This window comes from Schistocerca piceifrons, chromosome 6 (genome assembly GCF_021461385.2).
Source record: "Schistocerca piceifrons isolate TAMUIC-IGC-003096 chromosome 6, iqSchPice1.1, whole genome shotgun sequence".
Classification (NCBI taxonomy): Eukaryota; Metazoa; Arthropoda; class Insecta; order Orthoptera; family Acrididae; genus Schistocerca; species Schistocerca piceifrons.
Genome location: NC_060143.1, coordinates 378,629,586 through 378,654,703, shown reverse-complemented (window position 1 = coordinate 378,654,703; position 25,118 = coordinate 378,629,586). Strand labels below are relative to the sequence as shown.

At 41.9% G+C, this 25,118-nt stretch overlaps 1 protein-coding gene across 2 annotated transcripts in view; it reads left to right on the top strand.

The window, feature by feature from the left end:
* Nucleotides 1-22,482, top strand: part of LOC124802485 (glycerol-3-phosphate acyltransferase 3-like) — a 225,492-nt gene extending 203,010 nt beyond the window's left edge. For both annotated transcript variants that reach the window (XM_047263296.1, XM_047263295.1), the window contains 3 exons: nt 1,094-1,235; nt 19,835-20,043; nt 20,773-22,482. In XM_047263296.1, coding sequence (XP_047119252.1) covers nt 1,094-1,235; nt 19,835-20,043; nt 20,773-20,860 — 439 coding nt within the window. In that variant the 3' untranslated portion in view covers nt 20,861-22,482. The remainder of the gene's footprint in view (nt 1-1,093; nt 1,236-19,834; nt 20,044-20,772) is intronic.
* The last annotated feature ends 2,636 nt before the right edge of the window (nt 22,483-25,118 follow it).

The window sequence follows — 25,118 nt, the reverse complement described above, 5'->3', positions numbered from 1 at the left end:
GAACATGGAGGTCACTGGGCACTGCTGGCAACGCGTTCATTTGTGAAACTTTCATGAATGTGATTCAGTGAAACATTGCTCCATCTTGGTGGAAGATAATGTTTTCTTTTTCATTATCAATCAGTTGTGCATAAAAGTCCTAAAAAATTGTGGAGTAAACATGTGGATTGACAGTTCAGTCAAAAAATATTTTTCCTACTTTATGGTTATTGGAAAGGCACACTAATACCAATACCTGGGGTTCTCAATCTTAACATGGCTGGATAAATGAAACTATGCCTTGTCTGGCATGAAATAAGTCATTAGATCTATTTGTCCACCATCAATGTTTTCAAGAAGCCAGTTGCAATAATCATTTATTGTCCTTTCTTCTTCAATTGTTGCACAGCTGTAATGTGGTAAGATTTAAATTTTAATTCATGAAAAATTTTAACAGCAGATTGTTGGGATAACTTGCTTAATGTTGTTTTTTGGACTGACAGTAATTCTTTAAATATTGACAATACCTGTGGAGTCCTTATAAAGGAAATTTGAAACCAAAGCTGTTGTATGACCTCCATTGTGTGTCCTACTATCTTCTGGGATCACAACATTTGGAAATTTTTCTACGATCACTTGATGTGCTTCTTCAAGCTATTGAGAAAAAATGTAGTCTTCAGCTCTATAGTTATTCTCTCCTGGACTGTATAGGCATTTTAGACACACACATTTGTAGCCACAACACTCCACTGCAATGAAATATATACGGTATACTCCTAATTTTGGCTCAGTTGTCTTCCATTGCCGATGTGGGTTAGCACCAGCTGCTGCCCGCCAGCGCCTCTCTCTCTCTCTCTCTCTCTCTCTCTCTCTCTCTCTCTCTCTCTCTCTCTCTCTCTCTCTGTGTGTGTGTGTGTGTGTGTGTGTGTGTGTGTGTGTGTGTGTGTGTGTGTGTGTGTGTGTCCGTCCACAAATAGTGTTGTGTTCAGTTTTACGTTGCTCTCACTGTATATTGTAACACTAGATATTAAAAAAATATACAGTTTTTACCAGTATAATTTCAGTGATGATTTGCACCTGATGTTAAGAAAAAGTCTTCTCTGTAATTTTTCAGGCTTCGTGAGCATGTGTCTGATCCTAACAACCCTCCAATTCTCATTTTCCCTGAAGGAACTTGCATTAACAATACATCAGTTATGCAGTTCAAGAAAGGAAGCTTTGAAGTTGGAGGTGTCATTTATCCTGTAGCCATAAAGGTAATATTGCTTTCAGTACTTCTGTTTCATTGTTTGCTTACTTTGGGGTAGATTAGTGGCATGCATGCTGCCAAAGTAGTGTCAAATTGAGACATGCTATATTAGACTTACATGGCCTGTAGTTTAGTAGCAACCTGAAATAGGAACTGTCAAATGCTGTAAAGATAATCAAACTTAATTGTTTTGGCATCAGAAGCTGTTGCTTTGTTGTCAGCAAATACAATACAGGGTATTGAAAGAGAGTGAAATATTTTGAGAGATGGTAGTACTAGTTCTAACATAAGAAGATCTAACAAAGATGTATCCTGAAAAATCTACTGTGATGTTTGAAGACATGTTTGTAGGAAGAGCTTAGTTTGATATCCAATCTACATGTGCATCTGCACCGAATATGTGGCAGAAAGTAGTTTTCATTGTACCAAATGTCAGGATTTCTCCCTGTTTCATTAGGAAATGGAGCATGTAAAGAATGTTTGTGTAAATGCCTCTGTGCATGCTGTCGTCCAATCTTGTCTTCGTAATATCTTCAGGAATGATATTTAGGTGGCTGCAGTTTAGTCAGAATTTTAAAGGCTTTTTTGGGATAATTGGTATCTGTCGTCAAACATTGGGTTGTTCACGTTTTTCAGCATGCAACATCTTTCTCCCGTGGACCAAATGAACCTATTTTTGGTGCCCTTTTTCTGTGTACAAACACAGGCTGTATACGACCCAGAACAACTGGGAAATCTGGCAAAAACTTGAGAATTTCTTCATCTGGGAAAAACCTTGAATTTTTCATAGTTTTAGTTTTTAGTTAAATTTTTGTAATTCTGACTGATGGGAACTGATATTTTAACAAATAATTTTACTTTAGTCTCTTGCTGCAGCAATAAAACAAACAAGAGAATGACACCAAAATAAATTTTGGTTGCAAATAAAATGCACCACTTACAACACACACACACACACCACACACACACACACACACACACACACACACACACAGAGAAGAACCTGCCAACTGCAGCAAAATGTGTCAAAGGCTTTAGGATGTAGATTACTAAGCACAAACCTGCGTTTAGTGGATGTGACGTCACAACTGTTTGTTGCTGAAGGGTTGCACACATGAGCGACGCCGGCCGAAGTGGCCGCGCGGTTCTGGCGCTGCAGTCTGGAACCGCGGGACCGCTACGGTCGCAGGTTCGAATCCTGCCTCGGGCATGGATGTGTGTGATGTCCTTAGGTTGGTTAGGTTTAACTAGTTCTAAGTTCTAGGGGACTGATGACCTCAGCAGTTGAGTCCCATAGTGCTCAGAGCCAGCCATTTGAACATGAGCGACAGATCACAGTGATCAGTCACATGGGTGAGAATTGCACATATGCATGAGCAAATTGTAGCAATTGGTCGCTGGTCATGTGGAAATCCCAGGCAGTCTGATGGATAGCATTCATTTTGTGCACGCAATATGGCTGCCTGGCTGGTTAGCAGAGACTCGTTTCTCTATTTATTAAGCATGGTTGTGCAGCGTCATTTAGCTTTGCCCATGTTTAGTAAGGAATTAACACTAGAATTTAAAATTACCCAGGGACCCCGAACTACTCTGAAAAGTGAAGTGGAAGAGGGAGTTGCCACTTATATTAAGAAGCAATACAAAATACACTCACCGTTTTGCAGTGATTAGCATTTTGAAGCTTGTGCTATAGAAGTAGGAATGACTGAGCCCACTGTATCATGACTATGAACTTAACTTCTTATGATTTTGAGTTATTTATGAAATTAATACACGCATTATTAAAGTTTTTAACTTATAAACAGAATGACATAGATACCTACTGTAATGCTAAGACGACATTTAAATTTAAATGTTCAGCACAAACGTATTATACAGCTATGCTCAAATCCCTTGTCATTTCATGTAAACTAGTGCTCCTTCATTCAATTTATAAGGGTTACAATAATCAGTGCAGCTGCTATTGACATCTCAGTAGAAACATTGAGTAAATTGTGTAAATATTTGCAGTTAAATTATAAGACCAATGAGTGGAAAGGAATAGAGGACCAATAAAATTGAAAATAATTGTACTGGCGCACTGGAAAGGTGTGCACAGCCCATTTGGCATCAGTGTGAAAACTGTAATATATTGTGCAAAGTACTGTACAATGCCAAGAAAGGCATTTCAAAACAAATTCAATAAATTTATTATAAATTTGTTTTGCAGGTGTTCTTGGGAACAGGGAAATCAGCTGTAACTGCTACTAAACATAGCAGTTCATTTTCCATAGCAGAACTTCCCATAACAGTGATATTCATAATACTGATTGAAATTGCTTGTCAAATCGCTCTTGTATGGGCTGCCAAGGCGAGCGACTGGTTACAGGCAGTAATTGCATTTGACGGATCACTGTGATCCTCACACATGTGTGGGGCCCTTAACAGGTTACAGGAAAATATTGTGAAGGGTGTTTTGAAAAGCGTTAATTTCCACTTATGCAAGAGGAATTGTGTTATGTGTGACAATGTACAATGAATTTCTTAAATCGTAGAGTGTTTCACTCCCATTCAAATCGTAACACTCTGAGGACCAGCCACATAGAACTGTTTTGGATCTAGAAGACCACATTTGACTGGCATTTGATATATCTTAAAGGGTAACACACTTAAAAAGGCCCCCCCTGCGGGTTCGGGGGTAAGAATAGGCCCGCGGTATTCCTGCCTGTCGTAAGAGGCGACTAAAAGGAGTCTCAAATGTTTTGGCCTTAATGTGATGGTCCCCCTTGGGGTTTGACCTCCATTTTTCAAAATTCTACAGAAGTACGAGCCTTTTGGGGAAGGACACCTTACATGGTGTACCACTGGTCCTAAGTGCACTAAGACCTTGGCACTCAGCATTGCACCGGCGTTGTCACCATACCCATTATTCCTCAAATTGGGCCTAAATGCCTGATGGGTTGTCCAAGTTACGCCCATAGTGCATCTCCATCTGCACCAGCGATCATGATGGACTTTCCATGGCACCAGAAATCCAGCACGGTAGCCAGCCCGTTGTGGTGGGGTCGTCATGTACCCTCTAGGTTGTAGCCCCCTGACAACACAGGGATCGTACTGCCGATACCTGAGCTGCACCCTCCCCACGTTGGCCAAGGAGTAGATGCCCGTCTCCTTGGGGCATCAGGACTCCCGGCAATGGTCATCCTGCCAGGTGGCCCTTGCTGCGGCTGGGTGGTGCCCGTGGGGAGAGCCCCTGGTCGGAGTGGGTGGTATCGGGGCGGACGTTTCGCACATGAAACGTCAACACGTATCAGGTCGCTCTGCGGCTGAGTCTTCCAAAAGAAAAGGTACCGTTTCTAGTTCTGGTTCTCCTGCCCTTTCCCCCTTGGCCACTCCATGGGAGGAGGGACAGGCCCGCCGGCTTGGGGCGAAGTACTTCCCCCGCTATTTGGTCTGTTCTCGAACAGATGGGGGGACGTTCGCCACCTCCAAGCCCATGTTCTTTGTTCAGCACATTGAGGACGTCTTCGGGGAAATCGAGGCTCTCAGCAAGATGCGATCAGGGTCCGTTCTTATCAAGACCACCTCTGCCACACAATCGGCGGCACTCCAGGCGTGCGACCGCCTAGGGGACATCCCAGTCTCCATTGTCCCACATCTGGCACTAAATAGGACGCAGGGGGTTATTTTTCATCGTGACCTCCTGCTACAATCTGATGAGGAGCTCAGGGCCAACCTGGAGCGCCGCGGCGTGCATTTCGTCCGGCGAGTCCAGCGCGGCCCCAAAGACCGTCGCATCGACACCAGGGCCTTTATCCTCGCCTTCGAGGGGGACGTTCTCCCGGAGAAGGTAAAGGTGATGTGCTACCGGTGCGATGTGCGACCTTACGTCCCGCCTCCTATGCGCTGTTTTAGGTGTTTGCGCTTTGGGCACATGTCGTCCCGGTGTGAGGCTGAGCCCCTTTGTGGCGACTGTGGACGTCCTCTTCGTGAGGAACATACTTGCACCCCACCACCTCGGTGCCCTAATTGTCCTGGCGTCCACTCGCCTAGGTCCCCAGACTGCCCCGCCTATCAGAAGGAGAAAAAGATACAAGAAATCAAAACTTTGGATCGGCTCTCTTATTCTGAGGCCAGGAAGAAGTATGACCGCCTTCATCCCGTGTCACTGGCCACTTCGTTTGCCTCAGTTGTGTCCACTCCTTCCGCTGTATCCTCACCTCTATCCTGTCCCCCCTCCGCCTCCTCTGCCCATCAGGGGGCTCTGCCTCCGCCTCCCAAATCCCTCCCTTCCAACTCCTCCTCCCCCGCGGCCCCCACCCCCCCTGCCCCAGGGGCCACCCTTCCTCCTTCCTCCTCCTCCTCCTCCCCCCACGCCACCTGAGAAGCGATCCTCTTCTCAGGCGTCCATCGGGGAAACGTTCCGGACCCCAGCTTCCGAGGTCCGGCGTTCCAAAACGGACCCCGCGCGTGAGGACCTTCTTCGGGTCCAGCCCACCATCACTGTGCCTCCTCGGCCTTCCAAGAAGGCCTCCAAGAAGTAGTCTCTATCCCCCTCTCCACCCCGGCGCGTTTCATCTGACGCTTCATCCGTGAGTCACTGCTCCCGGCCGTCCTCAGTTTCGCCGGGACGCTCTGCTGCCAGGCGTTCCACCGGCCTTTTGTCGGAAAATGATGCGGCCCCTCCTACACAATCAGGGACAGCGGCCGCAGCTGGCGACGAGTCGATGGAACCGGATCCGCCTGCCGTCAGTTGTAGCGTTGTTGCCTCGCAACCTGGCCCTCCGCGGCCATCAAGGTGACCAGCTCTTCCCCGTCTCGTTCCCCCAACTTTTTGACTAGCAATGGCGTTGTTTCATTGGAACATAAGAGGTATTCGATCTAATCGGGAGGAATTACAACTGCTCCTCCGCCTGCACTGTCCGCTCGTCCTTGGTCTCCAGGAAACCAAGTTGCGCCCGACTGACCGTATTGCCTTTTCCCACTATACCTCGGAGCGGTATGACCTCGCCCCTGTGGACGGTATCCCAGCTCATGGTGGTGTCATGTTGCTCGTTCAGGACGATGTCTATTACCATCCCATCCCATTGACCACCCCACTCCAAGCAATAGCTATCCGCATTACTCTTTCTGCTTTTACTTTTTCAGTTTGTACCGTCTACACTCCACCGTCATCTGCTGTTAGTCGGGCTGACACGATGCACCTGATCGATCAGCTTCCCCCGCCGTTCTTATTGTTTGGCGACTTCAATGCCCATCACCCCCTTTGGGGCTCTCCTGCATCCTGTCAAAGAGGCTCACTCTTGGCGGATGTCTTCAACCATCTCAATCTTGTCTGCCTCAATACCGGCGCCCCGACTTTCCTCTCGGACTCTACTCATACCTACTCCCACTTGGACACCTCGATCTGTTCTACCACTCTTGCCCGTCGGTTCGAGTGGTATGTCCTTTCTGACACCTATTCGAGCGACCACTTCCCCTGTGTCGTTCGTCTCCTGCACCACACCCCATCCCCACGTCCTTCGCGCTGGAACATACTGAAAGCTGGCTGGGGACTTTACTCCTCCCTGGCGACCTTTCCGGACCACGATTTTTCCAGTTGTGACAGTCAGGTCGAATACCTCACGGCTGTTATTATCCATGCTGCCGAACGTTCCATACCTCGTACTACTTCTTCTTCACGTCGCGTTTCCGTCCCCTGGTGGAACGAGGCTTGTAGGGATGCTATCCATGCTCGACGACGTGCTTTACGCACCTTTCGCCGCCATCCTACGTTGGCGAATTGTATTGAATACAAACAACTCCGAGCGCAATGCCGTAGAGTCATCAAAGACAGCAAAAAAGCTTGCTGGGCCTCTTTCACGAGCTCCTTTACCAGTTTTACTCCCTCTTCCGTTGTTTGGGGTAGCCTGCGCCGGCTGTTGGGCATTAAGGCCCACTCCTCAGTACCTGGCCTGACCTCAGGTAATGAGGTCCTTGTTGATCCTGTGGCTGTCTCCAATGCCTTTGGCCGCTTTTTCGCGGAGGTTTCAAGCTCCGCCCATTACCATCCTGCCTTCCTTCCCAGGAAAGAGGCAGACGAGGCTCGGCGACCTTCCTTCCACTCACTGAATCTGGAAACTTACAATGCCCCCTTTACTATGCGGGAACTCGAACGTGCGCTTGCACTGTCCCGGTCCTCTGCTCCGGGGCCAGATGCCATTCACGTTCAGATGCTGGCACACCTTTCTCCGGCGGGCAAAAGCTTCCTTCTTCGTACCTACAATCGCGTCTGGACCGAAGGTCAGGTCCCCATGCGTTGGCGTGACGCCGTTGTTGTTCCTATACCCAAACCCGGGAAGGATAGACACCTTCCTTCTAGTTACCGCCCCATTTCTCTTACAAGCTGTGTCTGTAAGGTGATGGAGCGCATGGTTAATGCTCGGTTAGTTTGGATTCTTGAATCTCGACGACTACTTACTAATGTCCAATGCGGCTTTCGTCGCCGCCGCTCCGCTGTTGACCACCTTGTGACCTTGTCGACATTCATCATGAACAACTTTTTGCGAAGGCGCCAAACGGTAGCCGTGTTCTTCGACTTGGAGAAGGCTTATGATACCTGTTGGAGAGGAGGTATCCTCCGCACTATGCACAAGTGGGGCCTACGCGGTCGTCTGCCCCTTTTTATTGATTCCTTTTTAACGGATCGAAAGTTTAGGGTACGTGTGGGTTCCGTATTGTCCGACGTCTTCCTCCAGGAGAACGGAGTGCCTCAGGGCTCCGTCTTGAGCGTAGCCCTTTTTGCCATCGCGATCAATCCAATTATGGATTGCATTCCACCTAATGTCTCAGGCTCTCTCTTTGTCGATGACTTCGCGATCTACTGCAGTGCCCAGAGAACATGCCTCCTGGAGCGCTGCCTCCAGCGTTGTCTAGACAGCCTCTACTCATGGAGCGTGGCAAATGGCTTCCGGTTCTCTGAAGAGAAGACGGTTTGTATCAACTTTTGGCGATATAAAGCGTTCCTTCCACCATCCTTACATCTCGGTCCCGTTGTTCTCCCATTCGTGGACACAACTAAGTTTCTAGGGCTCACGTTGGACCGGAAACTGTGTTGGTCTCCACATGTCTCTTATTTGGCGGCCCGTTGTACACGTTCCCTTAATGTCCTCAGAGTTCTTAGCGGTTCATCTTGGGGAGCGGATCGCACTGTCCTGCTTCGCTTGTATCGGTCCATAGTCCGATCGAAGCTGGATTATGGGAGCTTCGTCTACTCGTCCGCTCGGCCATCCCTCTTACGCCGGCTCAACTCCATCCACCATCGGGGGATACGTCTTGCGACCGGAGCCTTCTACACTAGTCCTGTCGAGAGTCTTTACGCTGAAGCTGCCGAGTTACCATTGACCTACCGGCGCGACATACTGCTGTGTCGGTATGCCTGCCGGCTGTTGTCTATGCCCGAACACCCCTCTTACAAGTCCTTCTTCGCCGATTCTCTCGACCGTCAGTACGGGTTGTATGTGTCTGCCCTGCTGCCCCCCGGAGTCCGCTTCCGTCGCCTGCTTCGACAATTGGATTTTGCCCTCCCTACCACCTTCAGAGAGGGTGAGAGCCCGACACCACCTTGGCTCCAGGCTCCGGTTCGTATTTATCTCGACCTCAGCTCACTCCCGAAGGAGGGTACTCCGGCTGCAGTGTATTGCTCACGGTTTGTCGAACTTCGTGCTCGACTTGCTGGTCACACCTTTATTTACACCGATGGCTCCAAAACTGACGATGGTGTCGGCTGTGCCTTTGTCGTCGGGACCGCCACCTTTAAATACCAGCTCCTTGACCAATGTTCCAGCTTTACGGCCGAGCTTTTTGCTCTCCATCAGGCCATTCAGTATGCCCGCCGCCACCGCCATTCATCGTATGTACTCTGCACTGACTCACTCAGTGCTCTTCAGAGCCTTGGGGCTCCCTATCCGGTCCATCCCTTGATTCAACGAATACAGCAGTCCCTCCATTGTTTCGCTGATAATGGCGGTTCTGTCAGCTTTCTGTGGGTCCCCGGACATGTAGGAGTGCCTGGGAATGAGGCTGCGGATGCTGCAGCCAAGGCTGCAGTCCTCCAGCCTCGGCCAGCCTCCCATTGTGTCCCGTCATCTGACGTTTGTGGGGATGTATGTAAGAGGCTTGTGTCCTTGTGGTGGGATGCTTGGTCATCCCTCCAAGGAAACAAGCTCCAGGCAGTAAAACCGCTCCCAACTGCTTGGACAACTTCCTCCCGACCATCTCGGCGCGAGGAGGTCCTTCTGACCAGGTTGCGGATTGGGCATTGCCGGTTTAGCCACCGCTACCTGCTCTCTGGTGACCCAGCCCCGCAGTGCCCTTGTGGTCAGGGATTAACGGTGCGCCATGTTTTATTGTCGTGTCCCCGTTTTAGTCAATTTCGTGTTGTCCTGTCCCTGCCATCTACCTTACCGGATGTTTTAGCTGATGACGCTCGAGCAGCTGCTCGTCTTCTGCGTTTTATAACTTTAACTGGCTTGACCAAAGACATTTAACCTTTTTACTTATTTCATCTGCATCTTTGTCAGGTCCTTTTGATGTCCCCCCATCCCCTTGAGTTTTAGCAGGTTCCTTGTGCTCTAACACCAGTGACTGGGCGCTAATGACCTCAGCAGTTGAGCGCCCTTAAACCCTACCAAAAAAAAAAACTTAAAAAGGCAAATATTATATTTGAAAGCTTAGTTTTTCTTGAAGATCTACTGTACATATATAAATTTAAACTCTTTAACTTTTCCTATTTGTGTGTTCGCACTACTTAATAGTGATGTTGCTAGTGGCTGACTAAATCACGTGACATGAGCTGCAATTGGCTAATGTAAGTGCATCTCAATCTTGATTTCAAAGCATCGGAAAGTATCATGCTGTATTTGGTGGAATTTACACTTTAGTAATGTGAAAATATGCAGTGTACATGTTGCCATGCATCAAAGATCTTTCCAAAATGCTTTTTTTTTGTGCTGGCTTTTGTTTCCTAAAGTGCTGGGAAGTTATACACTCGTATGTGAAACCTTTACCACTAAAAGAATTGAAAAGTTATACAGCTATGAGGCTAAGTATATTGTCACTTAACACAAAAAGTGTGTTTTCACCTGGGAAATAGTATTTTTAACCTAGATATCCAGGAAAAATATGGAAATATTTTTTGTGTGTGGATACATCGTGATTCATCTCCCTCTATTACTCATATTTGGTATGAGCGCCACACTTCGGCAATATTAAAGGATGACCTGTGTGTTACTTCCACATGCAATTTACTTTGTAGACTGAATGAAATTTTCTGCGCTATCATACTAATGAACCAAAGTCTGTCATCTGCTTTACCTATGACTTGACCTAATGATTATTACATTTAGTATCCCTACAAAATGCTACACAGAGTTATTTGGAAGAGTTGAATGTTTCCAGTATTGATTCACTAGTATTGTGCTCACAGGGTACTAAGTTTTTGAGGCTTATAAAGTGCACAGTTACACGTTTCTAACCGTTTAAGGTATGTTGCCAATTTTGCACCACTTTGAAATCTTATCAAGAGCTGGTTGAATATTTGTGTGGATGTTTAAGACATCGCTTCATTATAGATAACTGCTGCATCCTCTCCAAAAAGTCTGAGGTTACTGTTAATGTTGTCTGCCATGTTATTAATGTAGAGCATAAATAGCAGTGGTCCCAGAACACTTCTCTGGGACACACCTGCAGTTACTCTTCATCCAAGATAACATGCTACATGCTCTCTGCCAAGAAATCCTTACTTCGGTTGCAAATTTCATTTGATACCCCATTTGATAGTACTTTTGTTGATATTATTGGTGTTGTACAGAGTCAAATGCTCTTCTGAAGTCAAGAAATACTGCAGTTACCTGATTGCCTTAATCATTGGGTATGTCAGCAGTTCAAATTTTTTGGTTGGTGTATGATTGTAGTACTTTTTGTGGTCCCAGGTCACTGACTCCTCTGTACAGGGTCTGTAGGCTTACCACTGACTCAGAACCCAGTTATGTTTGCAAGTATATTCTGATTAAAATTACTTGATCGTTGACACTTCACACACTTGAGCTTTCTTCCTGCAGAGCACTCAATGCCACACCAGAATTGTTTGGAATTTCCAAATTGGCACAACAAATGGTTAGTTTACTTCTAATTCCTTGGCTTGGTTTTTCCTTGATGTGTTTGGATCCCGAATCATGGATCTAGTCCTTTTCACATTTCATCACACACAAACCCCCATCTTTGCCACATCATATTCTTCCATGGTGCAGAAACCTATTCCCAAGGCAGATGCTTCGACACAGACGACTCCTAGTGTGCCTATATCCACCACAAGCACCAGTACTTGCACATGTACATGTCAAGGAAGAAGAGTAAGAACAAAGCAATCCAGGCAGCTGCACCAGGAAAGACCAACAGTTCTACAGCAAGCATCCAGAAGGTACAAGAAAAACAGAGTGCCTCTCAACGCCCCCTTTCCCCCTCACCCTTGAAGGGATAGGGTACAGGGAAAGGCTCACGACGTTCAGATCAAAAACTGTCCCGAGTGCCATCAGACGTCATTCTTTCCCATCTGACTGCTGAGGAGGATATCGTGGAGTTAGATGCCTTGGATCCAGGCAGCCCCTCCACTCCTCCTCGCTCTTAAAGTGCTTCACCTCCCCAGTACAAAATAGGGCTAAATTAAAACTGCACTGATGACATGGCTTCCATACTACAGTGGAACGTGATGGGTTCAGGACTCATGTGGAGGAACTGAAATTCCTAGCACAGGCATGCCCCTTGTGCTTTTGTTTACAAGAAATGCATTTTAAAGATACAGGGATATATGTTATACCACAAGGATGACCTATTGAGGGAAAGGGCCAAGGGAGGTGTTGCAGCGTTTGTCACTAACATGCACCACTCCTCTGCCCTCCCCTTGGCTACTGACCTGCAAACAGTTGCAGATCAAATTTGCATGTGTCGAAGGATCACTGTTTGCTCACTGTATTTACCTTTGCAAGATGCACTAGACTCTGAGGCTCTCATAGATCTTAACACACAACTCCCGCGACCATTCCTCCTCCTGGGAGACGTCAGTGCCCATCATGTCCTGCGGGACTCGACCAATACTTGCCCTTGAGGTCAGGTTTTGGAGGACCTCATGACGCCTTACGAGCTGTGCATCCTCAACACGGGTACTCACACACATTCCTCGACTGCTGCTGGGTCATTCTCAGCCCCCGACCTGTGTCAGTTCTCACACCCTCGCCAACTCTGTTCAGTGGCATGTCGGTTATGTGACAGGATTTGTGATTTCCTGTCAGAGAGATCAGTTTCTAGTAACTGACAGAAAGTCATTGAGTAAAACAGAAGTGATTTCTGGCCTTCTCAATTATAGTGTTACAGACCTTCTGCCGTTCTTTACCTACATAAACAATTTAGGAGGCAATATGAGCAGCTGCCTTAGGTTGTTTGCAGATGATCCTGTCATTTATCATCTAGTAAAGTCATCGGTAGATCAAAACATATTGCAAAATGATTTAGAAAAGATATCTGTATGGTGTGAAAATTGGCAGTTGAGACTAAATAATGAAAAGTGTGAGGTCACCCACTAGTGCTAAAAGGAATCCATTACTCTTCAGTTACACAATAAATCAATCAAATCTAAAGGCCATAAATTCAACTAAATACCCAGAAATCTGAAGTGCCTTTAACAAAGGAATCACCTTCAGAGGTGATAAGGTATCCAAGTAGAGAAGGCATTAGCATATTTCATCAAAATATAAGAGGTATTAGAGACAAAATTGGTTAACCGCTTATTGATATATATCGGAGCACCATGTAAATAATTTGACAATTCAGAGGCTACCTTTCTGAGGATACAGACCAGCTGGCGGTTTTTCAACGAGTTCTTTACGGAGTGGAGAAGTGGCCGTGTACGTAACACAAAAAAAAAAGCAGTGTTCCTTTTGAGTCTGTAAACAAATCATGGCACTGCACTGAACAGGCATTTGAATGCTGTGCAGGGGCAGTTGAATTTAGTGAAGCATAACTCCTAATTGTTTTTGTTTATAGATCCCTTAACTCTGACTTCAGAGCATTTTTGCTGAAGCTAGAGAGGGTTCTTGGTTCACTTTGTAGGAAGTACCAAAAATTAGTTGTGACTAAAACATTAATTTTGTATGTGCTTGTGCAAGAAAAGAATGTTGGAAGATCTCCTAAATTCATATGATCTGATGCAGAATGTGTTTTTTTCCCAACCAGGGTGCGTTGGAACAGTGGCACAGGCATAGACAATATTTTTATTCATACTTCGTTACTAAATGGGCATTCTGTTAGTATAAGGGTGAATGACCTTTCAGACAATGCTGCCCAATTTTAACACTAAAAAGTTTTTGTACTCGAACAAATGTTATATATAATTACAAACTACATAGAAAAGCTAATCCAGTAGTAATAGAGTGTTTTTTAAACCTCGTTAAGGAACAAGTGTGGCAGGATATTTATAGTGCCAATATCATAAATGACAAATATGATGTTTCCCTCAACACATTTCTCATGCTCTTTGAAAGTTGCTTTCTGTTGGAACATTGTAAATGGGGTACTAGCAGTAAAAGGCAGCCTGGGTGGCTGATGAGTGGGATAAGGATATCAAGTAGAACAAAGTGGAAATATACCAAAATGTTAGAAGTAGCCAATCTTGGAAAGTCATTTTCCAAGAGAGTTATATGATTCTCCATGTACAGTTTCTCATTACAAACAGTATTGTAATGTGCCTAAAAATGTTATTAGCAAGGTAAAGTGTATGTGGTATGCAAATAGAGTAGCCAATTCACAGCATAAAATTAAAACCATATGGTCAGTCATGAAGAAAGTGGTCAGCAGCACAAGGTCGATGATATAAAGTCAATTCGTAATAAACCTATTTCTGTTACTGATAAGTCAGATATATGTACGATATTTAACAATCTTTTCTAAACATTGACAGTGAATTAAATAAAAACTTAATTTCTACAGAGAATCATATAACTCTCTTGGAAAATGACTTTCCAAGACTGATATCTGAAATACTCTTCTGTGATACTGACAAGGGGGAGATTGAGTCAATATTTAAATCACTTAAGACTGAGGACTGCCATGGGTATTACTTGGCCATATTAGTAATTTTTCCTTTAAGAACAGTCAGTTTCCTGAATGATTAAAGTACTCAGTAATAAAACTGCTTTATAAAAAGGGAGAAAGGGGATAAGCTAGACAATTTTAGACCTATTTCTATGCCATCAGTGTTTGCTAAAGTTATTGAAAATGCTGTGTATGTAAGGATAATTGACCATTTTATTTCACATAATTTGCTATAAAATGTACAGTTCTGTTTTAGAAATGGTTTAACAACTGAAAATGCTATATTCTCTTTTCTCTGTGAGGTACTGGATTCAGGGTGGCATACGAAATGTGTTACCAATTGTTTCTTTCACAATTTATGACGCACATTAGATATCCCGCTGGGATCTCTACAGCAGTACTAGCAGAGCTTGGAAAAACAAATGAGTTACGAAATGACGTTTAATTCACAATACTGCTGTTAGGAGACTAGTAAGCAGCAATGGCTGACAATTGAAGACTGACGACACAGCAACGATCAGCAATTGTTACTTTTTCATGAAACGAAAAGCCTTGTTGTGACTCAGAGACATTTACAACAGTTTACATCTACATCTACATTGATACTCCGCAAGCCACCCAACGGTGTGTTAACACACAATGGGTCCCTTGCAAGAAGACCATCCACAGGTTGTATGATAAATTTGTACAGGAAGAAACAGTATTGGAAGCGAAGCGACCTCGGCCTAAGCCTGTTTGTTCGCCGAAGAATATTGAAGTGGTACGAGTTGCTGTACAGAGAAGTCCCAGGAAATCGTGTAGAAAGGCAGCAGTGCAACTGGGAATATCCAGATGCTCTGTTCAATGCATTCTTAAAAGTGACCTCTGTATGTACGCATACAAGATGACCTGTGCACAGAAGCTCACGGAAGAACACAAGCAGCAGACTACTGTTTGCTCAGTGGGCGTAGTACAGGGAAGAAACTCTCAACAACGTTTGGTTTTCAGTCGAGGTGCATTTTCATTTAGACGGTGTGGTTAACAAACAAAATGTATGCTTTTTGGCCACTGAAAACCAACAAGTGCTTCATGAACGACAACATTATGCTCCAAGGATTACAGCGTGGGCAGCAATTTAGAGTCACAGCCTTATTGGACCCTTTTTCTTTGAAGAAACTGTGAACAGCAAGCGTTGTTTGAACATGCTTCACAATAGCTTCATTCCACAGCTTCTTCTTACTGCCTTGCCCTTCAACACGCGGTGGTCCATGCAAGGTGGAGCAAGGCCACATACTGCAAACACTGTGTTGGAGTTTTTACACGAGCATTTTGACATGTGGATTATTTCACTCAGGTGTCCAGGTCGCTTCAATGATGGACAAAATTGCCCCCCCCCCCCCCCCCCCCCCCCAATAGTCCAGGCCTCAATCCATGTGACATTTTTCTTTGGGGGTACCTAAAGGAAAAAATTTTCCTGAAACGTCCATGTGATTTAATGGAGCTCAGAAGACTTATTCTTCAAGCTTGCTACGGAAGACATGTGCCATAGGGTAATCACTAATTTCAGTGTTCATTTGAAGGAAGTTAGGAAACGAAGTGGTGGACATATTGAGCATGTGCTGAGTTAGAACAAATCTCCATGGACGGCTCTTCATTGTAATATATATATTCCTTTCAGATTGTATTGACAATAAAGTTTATATTCAAAAACAAAATGGTAACACATTTCATGCGCCACCCTGTATATTAAACAAAAGGTTTCAAATGTTAGACATCATTTTTGATTTAATTAAGGCATTTGATTGTGTTGATTACAAAATATTGCTCCAGAAGTTGGGCCGCTATGGAAATGGGGAGTAGTTCACAATTGGCTCACCTCTTACTTTAATGAAGGCAGCAAAGGTTTGTATCCACAGTGTTGAGAATGGGGCATGGTTGAATGGGGAGGGGGGGGGGGGGGGCAATCCTCCTCCTTATTTATACAAATGATATGCCCTTTAGTATTATAGGTGATTCTAAAATATTTCTGTTTGCTGATGACACTAGTTCGGTAATAAAGGATGTTGTGTGCAACTTTGGCACTGTTTCGAATACTGCAGTTCTTGACATAAGTTCATTGCTTGTATAAAATAAACTAATGCTAAATCACAGTAAGACTCAGTTTTTACAGTTTCTAACACACACAATTCAACAGAACCTGACATTTTAATTTCACAGAATGGGCACATGATTAGTGAAACTGAACAGTTCAAATTTTTAGGTGTTCAGATAGATAATAAACTATCATGGAAAGCTGACATTCAGGATCTTATTCAAAGACTTCATGCTGCCAGTTTTACTATTCGAGCAGTATCTGAAGTAATTGATAGTTTGATGCGAAAAGTAGTCTACTTTGCTTATTTTCATTCACATATGATATATGGTATTATATTTTTGGGTAACTCTTCCCATTCTCAAAGGATATATTTGGCTCAGAAATGGGCAGTTCGGACAATAAGCGGTTAAATTTCGCAAACCTCTTGTCGACCCATATTCACGAGTCTGGGTATTCCGACATTGGCATCTCAATATATATGTTCTTTACTGTAATTTCTTGTTAACAATATTGGCTACCACAAAAATTTAAAAACCTTAGCAGTAACCCATGTGCTTTCAAATGAGTCACCCCTTCTATTCTGTCAAGGAGTTCCTTGAAAAATTAAGCTGATTCCTGTTATATTGTTCAATGTGTTTATATTAACCTATGGCTTGTCTTTTTTTGGGTTAATAAACATATTTATTTAAAGAAAGTTTCACAATAGCAAAAACTGTGTGTGTAACTCATTTACTTTCTTACACGGACTGGCAGTCACATTACGATTTCTGACCACAGAGGAACTGTCCCAGGTGAAGGCCTTTGCAACAAGATTTGTGGCAAATACATTATTTGTAATAAATAACATCGAATATTGCAGATAATACTTCTGTTGAATTATAAGACAGTTCCAGAATCTTTTAGAAAGTAAAAGGAGAGAGGAAGAATGAAAAAACTGAGAGGCAGTGGATGTGAACCTGCTGCTTTTCTCTTCACAGCTCAAGATACTATCAGTTGTGCTACGGCTTCAACATGCAAAATCTAGAGACTATATCTGCAAATGTCATTATTTGATATTTAATTTACAAATTGTACCAGAATGATGCGCATTTGATAGATCATTAGTGTGCCCTAGCACTGAAACTATACCATTTCATACCACACAATTTGTAATACTGGAAACATAACATACAGGAAGTCTTTAACTGCTGATTGTGGTTTCCTGTCATTTTATTATAACAAATTGTAGCTAAATTTATTAATTTTTAAGAGATCCTAAATTTGCCAATGCTTTGAAACAGCTTGTATTCAGACAATACGCTATATGATGAAGAAAACCCACCAAATATGAAGATTAACACTATGCAATAGAGCAGCTTGTGACGAAAAAACAATGCCGCATCTCATTGGTTACGGACCTCTGTACCAGGCAAAAATCTGACATGCCAAATTCTTGATTTCACACTACACATTGTAGTGGAATATGGAATTCCACACTGTGACGTCACCAGCCTCTCATCCGCGTGCATTTTCTTGCCCCTTGAGAGGATGGCTGTAATACTTACAATGTAGGTTGTACTTAATGGTCAAAACATATAGTATTTAATGACACATGCACAAGTTTCAATACAATCGGTAGAAGATAATGAGGATATGACACAATCAGCATGTTTAGAAAGTATGTAATTGGTTATAATTTAGATTTTCAAACTCCCTTACCTACATAAAGGAAAACTCCAAAGTTGGCTTATATGTGTAAATAAGCATTTGGATAGTACAGATATTCCTCAGAGAATTTGTATACTAGCATATCAAAGATGAGTGTTGCAGTGTTAGTCTATTTCACTAGAACAGCAAAAGTCATGGAGCTTAATAAAGAAGTCTTAGTCATAGGTGGTGTGCAACATGATGCTTATCCATGGCAATGCATCCGTCTACTCTTAAGCATAAGGAATAGTGCAATATGGATATTATTGTTATTGCATGTGCTGACATGCAATCCTGTACTTCCTGAACATAACTGACAGGAGTGATATTAACCGATTCCTTGAAGTGTCCTCATAACTTAAGAGATTGAGGTCTGGAGAATGAGACAGCCAGGGTACGGGATCTCCCCTACCAATCCAGTGGTCAAGAAATGTGAGCATCAGATGTTCATGCAAATTTCTGCAAAAATGTTCTGGTGCATCATCATGCGTGTAACACATCCATAGTCCTAGATAATGGGGCACATCCTCCAGTAGAGGTAGGCAGTGTGCTTATGATGTACTTTATAATACATACTAGTTAATCTCTATGATAACATGTACAGTTGTCCACGAGTTTACAGAGAAACTGTGCCGCTGCCATCTTTTGACATTGTGTATGGATTTTCATCGGAATTTTCACCGTCTTTCACATGCTCATAATGTAAACACCTGGATCGATTTCAAACAAATTTGGCATTTAGACAGCAAACTTCATGAGTATCAGCACTGAGCTTTTTCAGAATGCGACATAGTACATAGTCTGTCCGTCAAGACAGGCATGTTGTGTGGGGATAGTATCAGCCTGTCTTATTGATCTGCTTTGGATGGCAGCATACACATCAGGTGCAAGAAATTTATTTCCAGGCACACATCCCTCTATGCGTAGGCAGCCCTGCATGACAGGCATGTTAGCATAATATTGGAATGCTTTATCAATCTGTTTTGCAGGGGCTACACATGCAGATGGTTGTGGGTGTGGGAGGTGGTGATGTGTGCAATATATGTGGTGAACGTAAATGTGAACAAAGCTGTGAGGAAAGAGTTAGTTAGCAAATAATGCAAGAGTGATGGAAGAAGTGTAGTCCTTGTGTCTGAGTGTGCTGATGGTGGTGCAGATACAATTATTATTCATAAAGTAATGCTCAGACATGCGTATGACTCGTGCTTTCAGCTACTTTTCATTGTCACACTCTGACTGCAGACTGCCTAACGCTCAGACTAATGTTACTTAGTGTTCTGTGATATGGAAAGATAGCAAAACACTGTTGGAGTGTCAATATAATGGCTGTGCTCAAAACTGCAACCAAATGTTTCTCCCTCCAATGAACAAATGTTCATATCTTGGAAGTGTGTTTTTCAGGACTCGTGTTTACTGGTCTTACTTTTCTTGTTTTGGTGAGTTCTGCCATCTCTCAACATATTCAATGTGACATCATTTTTACTATTTTGTATATTTACATTTCATCTTACCTCAGAGCTGTATGTCTCTAGTGCTTTTGGAGCAAATAATGACAAATATGAATTAGAATATTGCCTGATTTCTAAATTAAAATGGATATTCTATTGTGGAGTGTTGTGTACTCTCCCTTACAAACTGTAAGCAGTATCTGATAATTGCTAGAGCTTTGCTTCGAAAGTAAATTTGAAGCTAAGTGGATCTCCAATGAGGAGCTGTGAAAGAAAACTTTATTTCATTTTCAGTATGATCCAAAATTTGGTGATGCATTTTGGAACAGCAGTCGTTATTCAATGATGCAATACTTGTACATGATGATGACAAGTTGGGCCATTGTTTGTGATGTATGGTATCTGCCACCTATGTACCAGCAAGAAGGAGAGACAGCTATAGACTTTGCAAACAGGGTGAAAGGCGTTATTGCCAGGCAAGGTGGACTGGTAGATCTGATGTGGTAAGTCATTTATGAATTATATATTTACAGCAACAACATGTATTAAGAGAGATTGAGGACAGAACACCTGTGATGATGATACTTGCATTGCATTTTCTGTATTGTAAGCAATGGTTAACTGTAGTCCTAACTCCTTCTATTTTACTGTGTTGACTGATGTGCTGCTCTAGCATACTTGGCAAGTTGTTGATCTTGTGCTGTGTATTCACAGCTGTTATGTGTTTTGTGTTTAAATTTGAATTGCTTGTCACCAGATTTCTTTCAATGCAATATAATTATTAGAAGATGATTTAAACTTCTCATTAAAAGTACTTGGAGTAACTTTAGTAATAAGGCTATTTTGCAAAGGGGCTGAGACTTCCTAGTTATATTCCTATCAAAATACGGAGATAAATGTTATTTTTTTCCATACTGCCTAAAACTTACCATGTGTGTTTTCTAGTGGTATGTGGGTGGTAGCAATGAAACTTTATGTAACACTTCAGAATGTTACTGCTTGTAAATAAATGGTAGGCAGTAAGAGTAGCTATACATGAGAATTTTAAGACAAGTATTAATTTATAATAATTTACACACAGATAGAATTCTAAGTGTCAAGTGTGAACTTTGTTAATTTGGAAGATGCAATCCTTATATCATGTTTTGATACACTTTATAGTGACAAGAAGCCAAATATGTTGTCATATTTGTCCAGTTATTAAGTAACAATTTCAATTTCTTTTTTTCAAGGGATGGGCAACTGAAGCGCATGAAACCAAAGAAAGAGTGGAAAGAGAACCAGCAAAAAGAATTTAGCAAGAGACTGAAACTGGAATGAGGTTTAACTACAGTGAAACATTTCCATCATTTTATTGTTTTGAAAAAGTGGTCCCTGTGATTTGCAGTCTTTTAATTCTGGATTATTTTATATGGTTATTGTTGTCTTTATCTTTGATAACAAGAATGGCTGTGCAAACTAATTTTGGTAGTACAGCTCTGTTTACAGAAATGCTTTTTATGCAAGTATTTCTTATGTTTACATCCAGAATTCAGTGGACTGACTATTTTGTATGGTGATTACACATTTTATGTCAATTTGTGTTTGACAAGACAGGATGAGAGTTATAAAGTATGAGCAATTACATATGTTCCTGACATGATGAGTTGTGTTGTGTCTGCATTATCATTTCTGGGGATATTCATCCAGAAACTGGACATGCATATCATCTGAATGCATGTAGCCATCCTCACCAAAGAATTCACTGTATAAAATTCATTGATCATTTTTTTTAGTTTCATTGATAGTTGTGTATTTGTAATTAAACGTGTTTGTGTCAACTGTAGCCATTATAGCATCATAATTTGTGGCACACATTCCATGTATGCATTTTCATTTTGTTCTGTTTACATCACAGTTTGTATGACTTGTAAATTGTGTAAATGTTAAGCAGTAAAACTTGTGCTGGTGTGATAGAACCTATTTTGTATAGACCGTACCAACATTTTTAATGTGCTTTTTAATTAATAAACTCACTGTGATAACTGAAAAGCAACAAAATTACTCCTGTGGAATCTTGCAGAAGTGCCATGGTAGAAGTAAGGTATCATTGAGCTTCAGATATATCAAAATTGAGTGGAAACAACCAAGTGAGTTAACTCAGATGGCATTCATTTTCATTTATACAGTTTTGATTATTCAGGACCCAGAAATTCATTCTTAAACAATTCCAAGAACTTGCTATCATGTTCAGATAAGACTGCTGGATGGCGTGACTGAGACAAGGAAATATGAGGCTGTGTAGAGTTTTTATGATATTAAAGGAGGGAATAAGTGAAGATGCCTAGTAAAATGGGTGTGAACACACTTTGTAACTTGTATATAGGCACTAGGTAATTTTATAACTTGTTTTGATGCAATAATGTCTTGAATACATTTCACTTAATGTTTTTTTTTATATTTATTGTGGCAAGGAAAATAAGAGGGTTAAGCAAGATTATGGCACAAAGTATTCCATTACATATTTTGAATAACTTTATCTAAGAAATGTTGTGTTCAACTGTGACTTTCCTGATAGCTTACTGTGAAGTTTTTTTTTTTTTTTAAGGTAATAGCAAAGGCAAACTTCCCTAATGATCTTTCAATATTTTTGTACATTGCACTTCATAAGATGAAGTAAAATGACAGTAAATTATACATGAAGACTGAACAATAGGTGTAAAAGAAATGAGAGTATTGTTATTCTTATCTTAGATTTTCATTGTATATAGAAATGGACTTTCTATTGTAAGTAGTCATACCAGTCACTGCACTAAATCTGTGAAGAAAAACTTTTGTAATTTATTTGTTTGTGTACTTCACATTTTTAGAAAATGTGTGTTAAAATGGTGAGTCAAGCTGTTTTGTTGCATTTTGTATTGTTATGTACTAGCAAAGCTTGTAAATAAACTGGCAATCATTAATGCTGTTTTAGGAATCTGTGTTCCATATAAATTTTTCTTTAGTACAACCGAATTTCTTGTTGAGTAATTCATATAATTAACATTATACCAGAATACGTGCGTTTTTGTCTTGAGCAGTATAACTTGAATAAAATCCTTCTGTGGGTTAGGCTGCAGTATTCTATAAAATAAATACCCATTAGGGTTTTAATCATATTGACGCTGGAGACATAAGCCTAAGAATTTCTATCATGAGAATTTTATTTTACATGTTGACTGCTGCACTGATGTTTCACTCCAGACTAGGTTATGGCCTGAGGCATTAAAGGCTCTGCTGTGACTGCCAGCAGCCTCATGGCAGTCAATGTGTCAAACATGCTAGCAGAAATTTGTTTGAAATGGTGCCTGGCTTGCCTATTTTCAAAAGATTCCAAAACTGTGTACAGCTGTTAACACTATAAAAACATAATTTTAAATGGTGTTTCTTTAAAAACAGTATATACAAATTATCCAATGATTTGTGTTATCAAACAAAAGCGCTGGCAGGTCGATAGACACACAAACAAACACAAACATACACACAAAATTCAACATGTGATGTGTGATGTGTGGATGGATATGTGCGTGTGTGCGAGTGTATACCTGTCCTTTTTTCCCCCTAAGGTAAGTCTTTCCGCTCCCGGGATTGGAATGACTCCTTACCCTCTCCTTTAAAACCCACTTCCTTTTGTCTTCCCCTCTCCTTCCCTCTTTCCTGATGAGGCAACAGTTTGTTGCGAAAGCTTGAATTTTGTGTGTATGTTTGTGTTTGTTTGTGTGTCTATCGACCTGCCAGCGCTTTTGTTCGGTAAGTCACCTCATCTTTGTTTTTATATATAATTTTTCCCGCGTGGAATGTTTCATTCCATTATATTGATTTGTGTTATCAGTAACACTATTACCCTAAATCTTTGTACACACTTCTCAACCTCTCGTCAATCTGTTGAACAACTATAAAATTTGAAGACCATGTACCATAGGTAAGAGGGTAAATCCTCTTTAAAAAGAAATAGTAGGAGTAGTGAAGTAGTCAGAAAAAGATAAGAAATACATGCAAACAATTTAGTCACCCACAGATCATCTTACAGTATTAAGCACATCCGCTTCAAAATCAGTATGACAAAATTTAACAGTGCAAGTATATATTTACTTGCATGTCTAACTTCCCAAGCATTTACACATGATGTACAATGCTGTGTTGTAGATAATGTAAATTGCAAACAAGCAATCTGATAATGACAAAATAGAAGTCAATTATTTATTCATATCCCAATCACTAACTGAAATATCTCTCTCACTTGACACTGACAGTTTGTAAAACCTGCTCTTTGTATATATACTCAACAGAAAAAGTGCTATTCTACTTGAGGATTCCTTAAGTTAGAGGGTGCTCCAGATCTTCTGATGGCTATGGCACAGAGTACGGACCTGGCTGAAAGTCTGAATTGCAGTGACGGTACATGGACACCAACAAATATGTAGTGCAGAAGCTAGAAAACTTTTAAGAATGCACTTGTAAGAGTTCAGCATCAACCATTCAGACTTAGCTAATGGGAGATAACTATGAATGGAAGAAAAGTTTTCCCTTCAATGTGGTTTCGAAAAATCACGTATATTTGTCTTTTATTACAATGACTGCCACATGAGCCAATGTTGGCTCACAGTTACACAGGTTGTGATGCCATGTGAGCTATATTTGGTCCACGTATACATTGTATGTGGGCCTCGTGAGCCATAACTGGCTCACATGCAGTGTCATATTTGGAGGCCTTGTGAGCCTCATAGGGCTCACAGATAAAGCGTTTCAACTATGGGTTTAAAAGTGGTTGCTCCACTGAACACTCTAGTGTTTGTAGAACTCAATATTTTTGTAGCTGGTAGCCATGGTGATTCCTAATTGGGACCATCAGATACATACTTAACAATGACTCAGCTATAGTAGCCTCTTGTTAGTTTTGCTGATTTGTCATGTATGCTAGTTGAGGTTACATTTGTGTATTTGATTAGTTTCCTAGTTTATTATTATGGCCAAAAGAAGACAAATTTTGAAGAACTTGAACAGCTAGTGAATGAGGCTATGCAAGATAGCTTATCAAGTAGTGAAAGTGATATTTTTGATAAGAGACTACAAGCCTGATAATGAACGTTGTTAGAGACCATACAAAGCAACAGAAGTTTATTGAAAGTGATGACAAAGAGAGTGACTTTGAGGAATTGAATATCTGTGATACGACTAATCCAGGTAATACTTTCCTTATCAGGTCTAGCACTTCACAAGATATATTAGGCCCACAAGACCCTTCCTGCTCTACAGACCATAACTATTTAAAACATCTGTTGTTGTAAAATGATGATATAATTCCAAAATGATGCCGATGAAACACCAGACGGGAATATTACCAATGTCACAGATCTAACATGGGCAGGTGCTACTGAGGAGCCAAAGATTTTTCCCTTTTGTTTTCCCCCTGCTTATCAAATGATGTTTCGGATGTGTTGAACAATTGTTCACCAGAGGAAGTGTGTTTTCATTTCATTGATAATGTACGAGGGCCGTTCAGAAAGTAACCTCCGGTTGATTTAAAAAAATACACCAAGTTAAATTAAAATATTTTAAT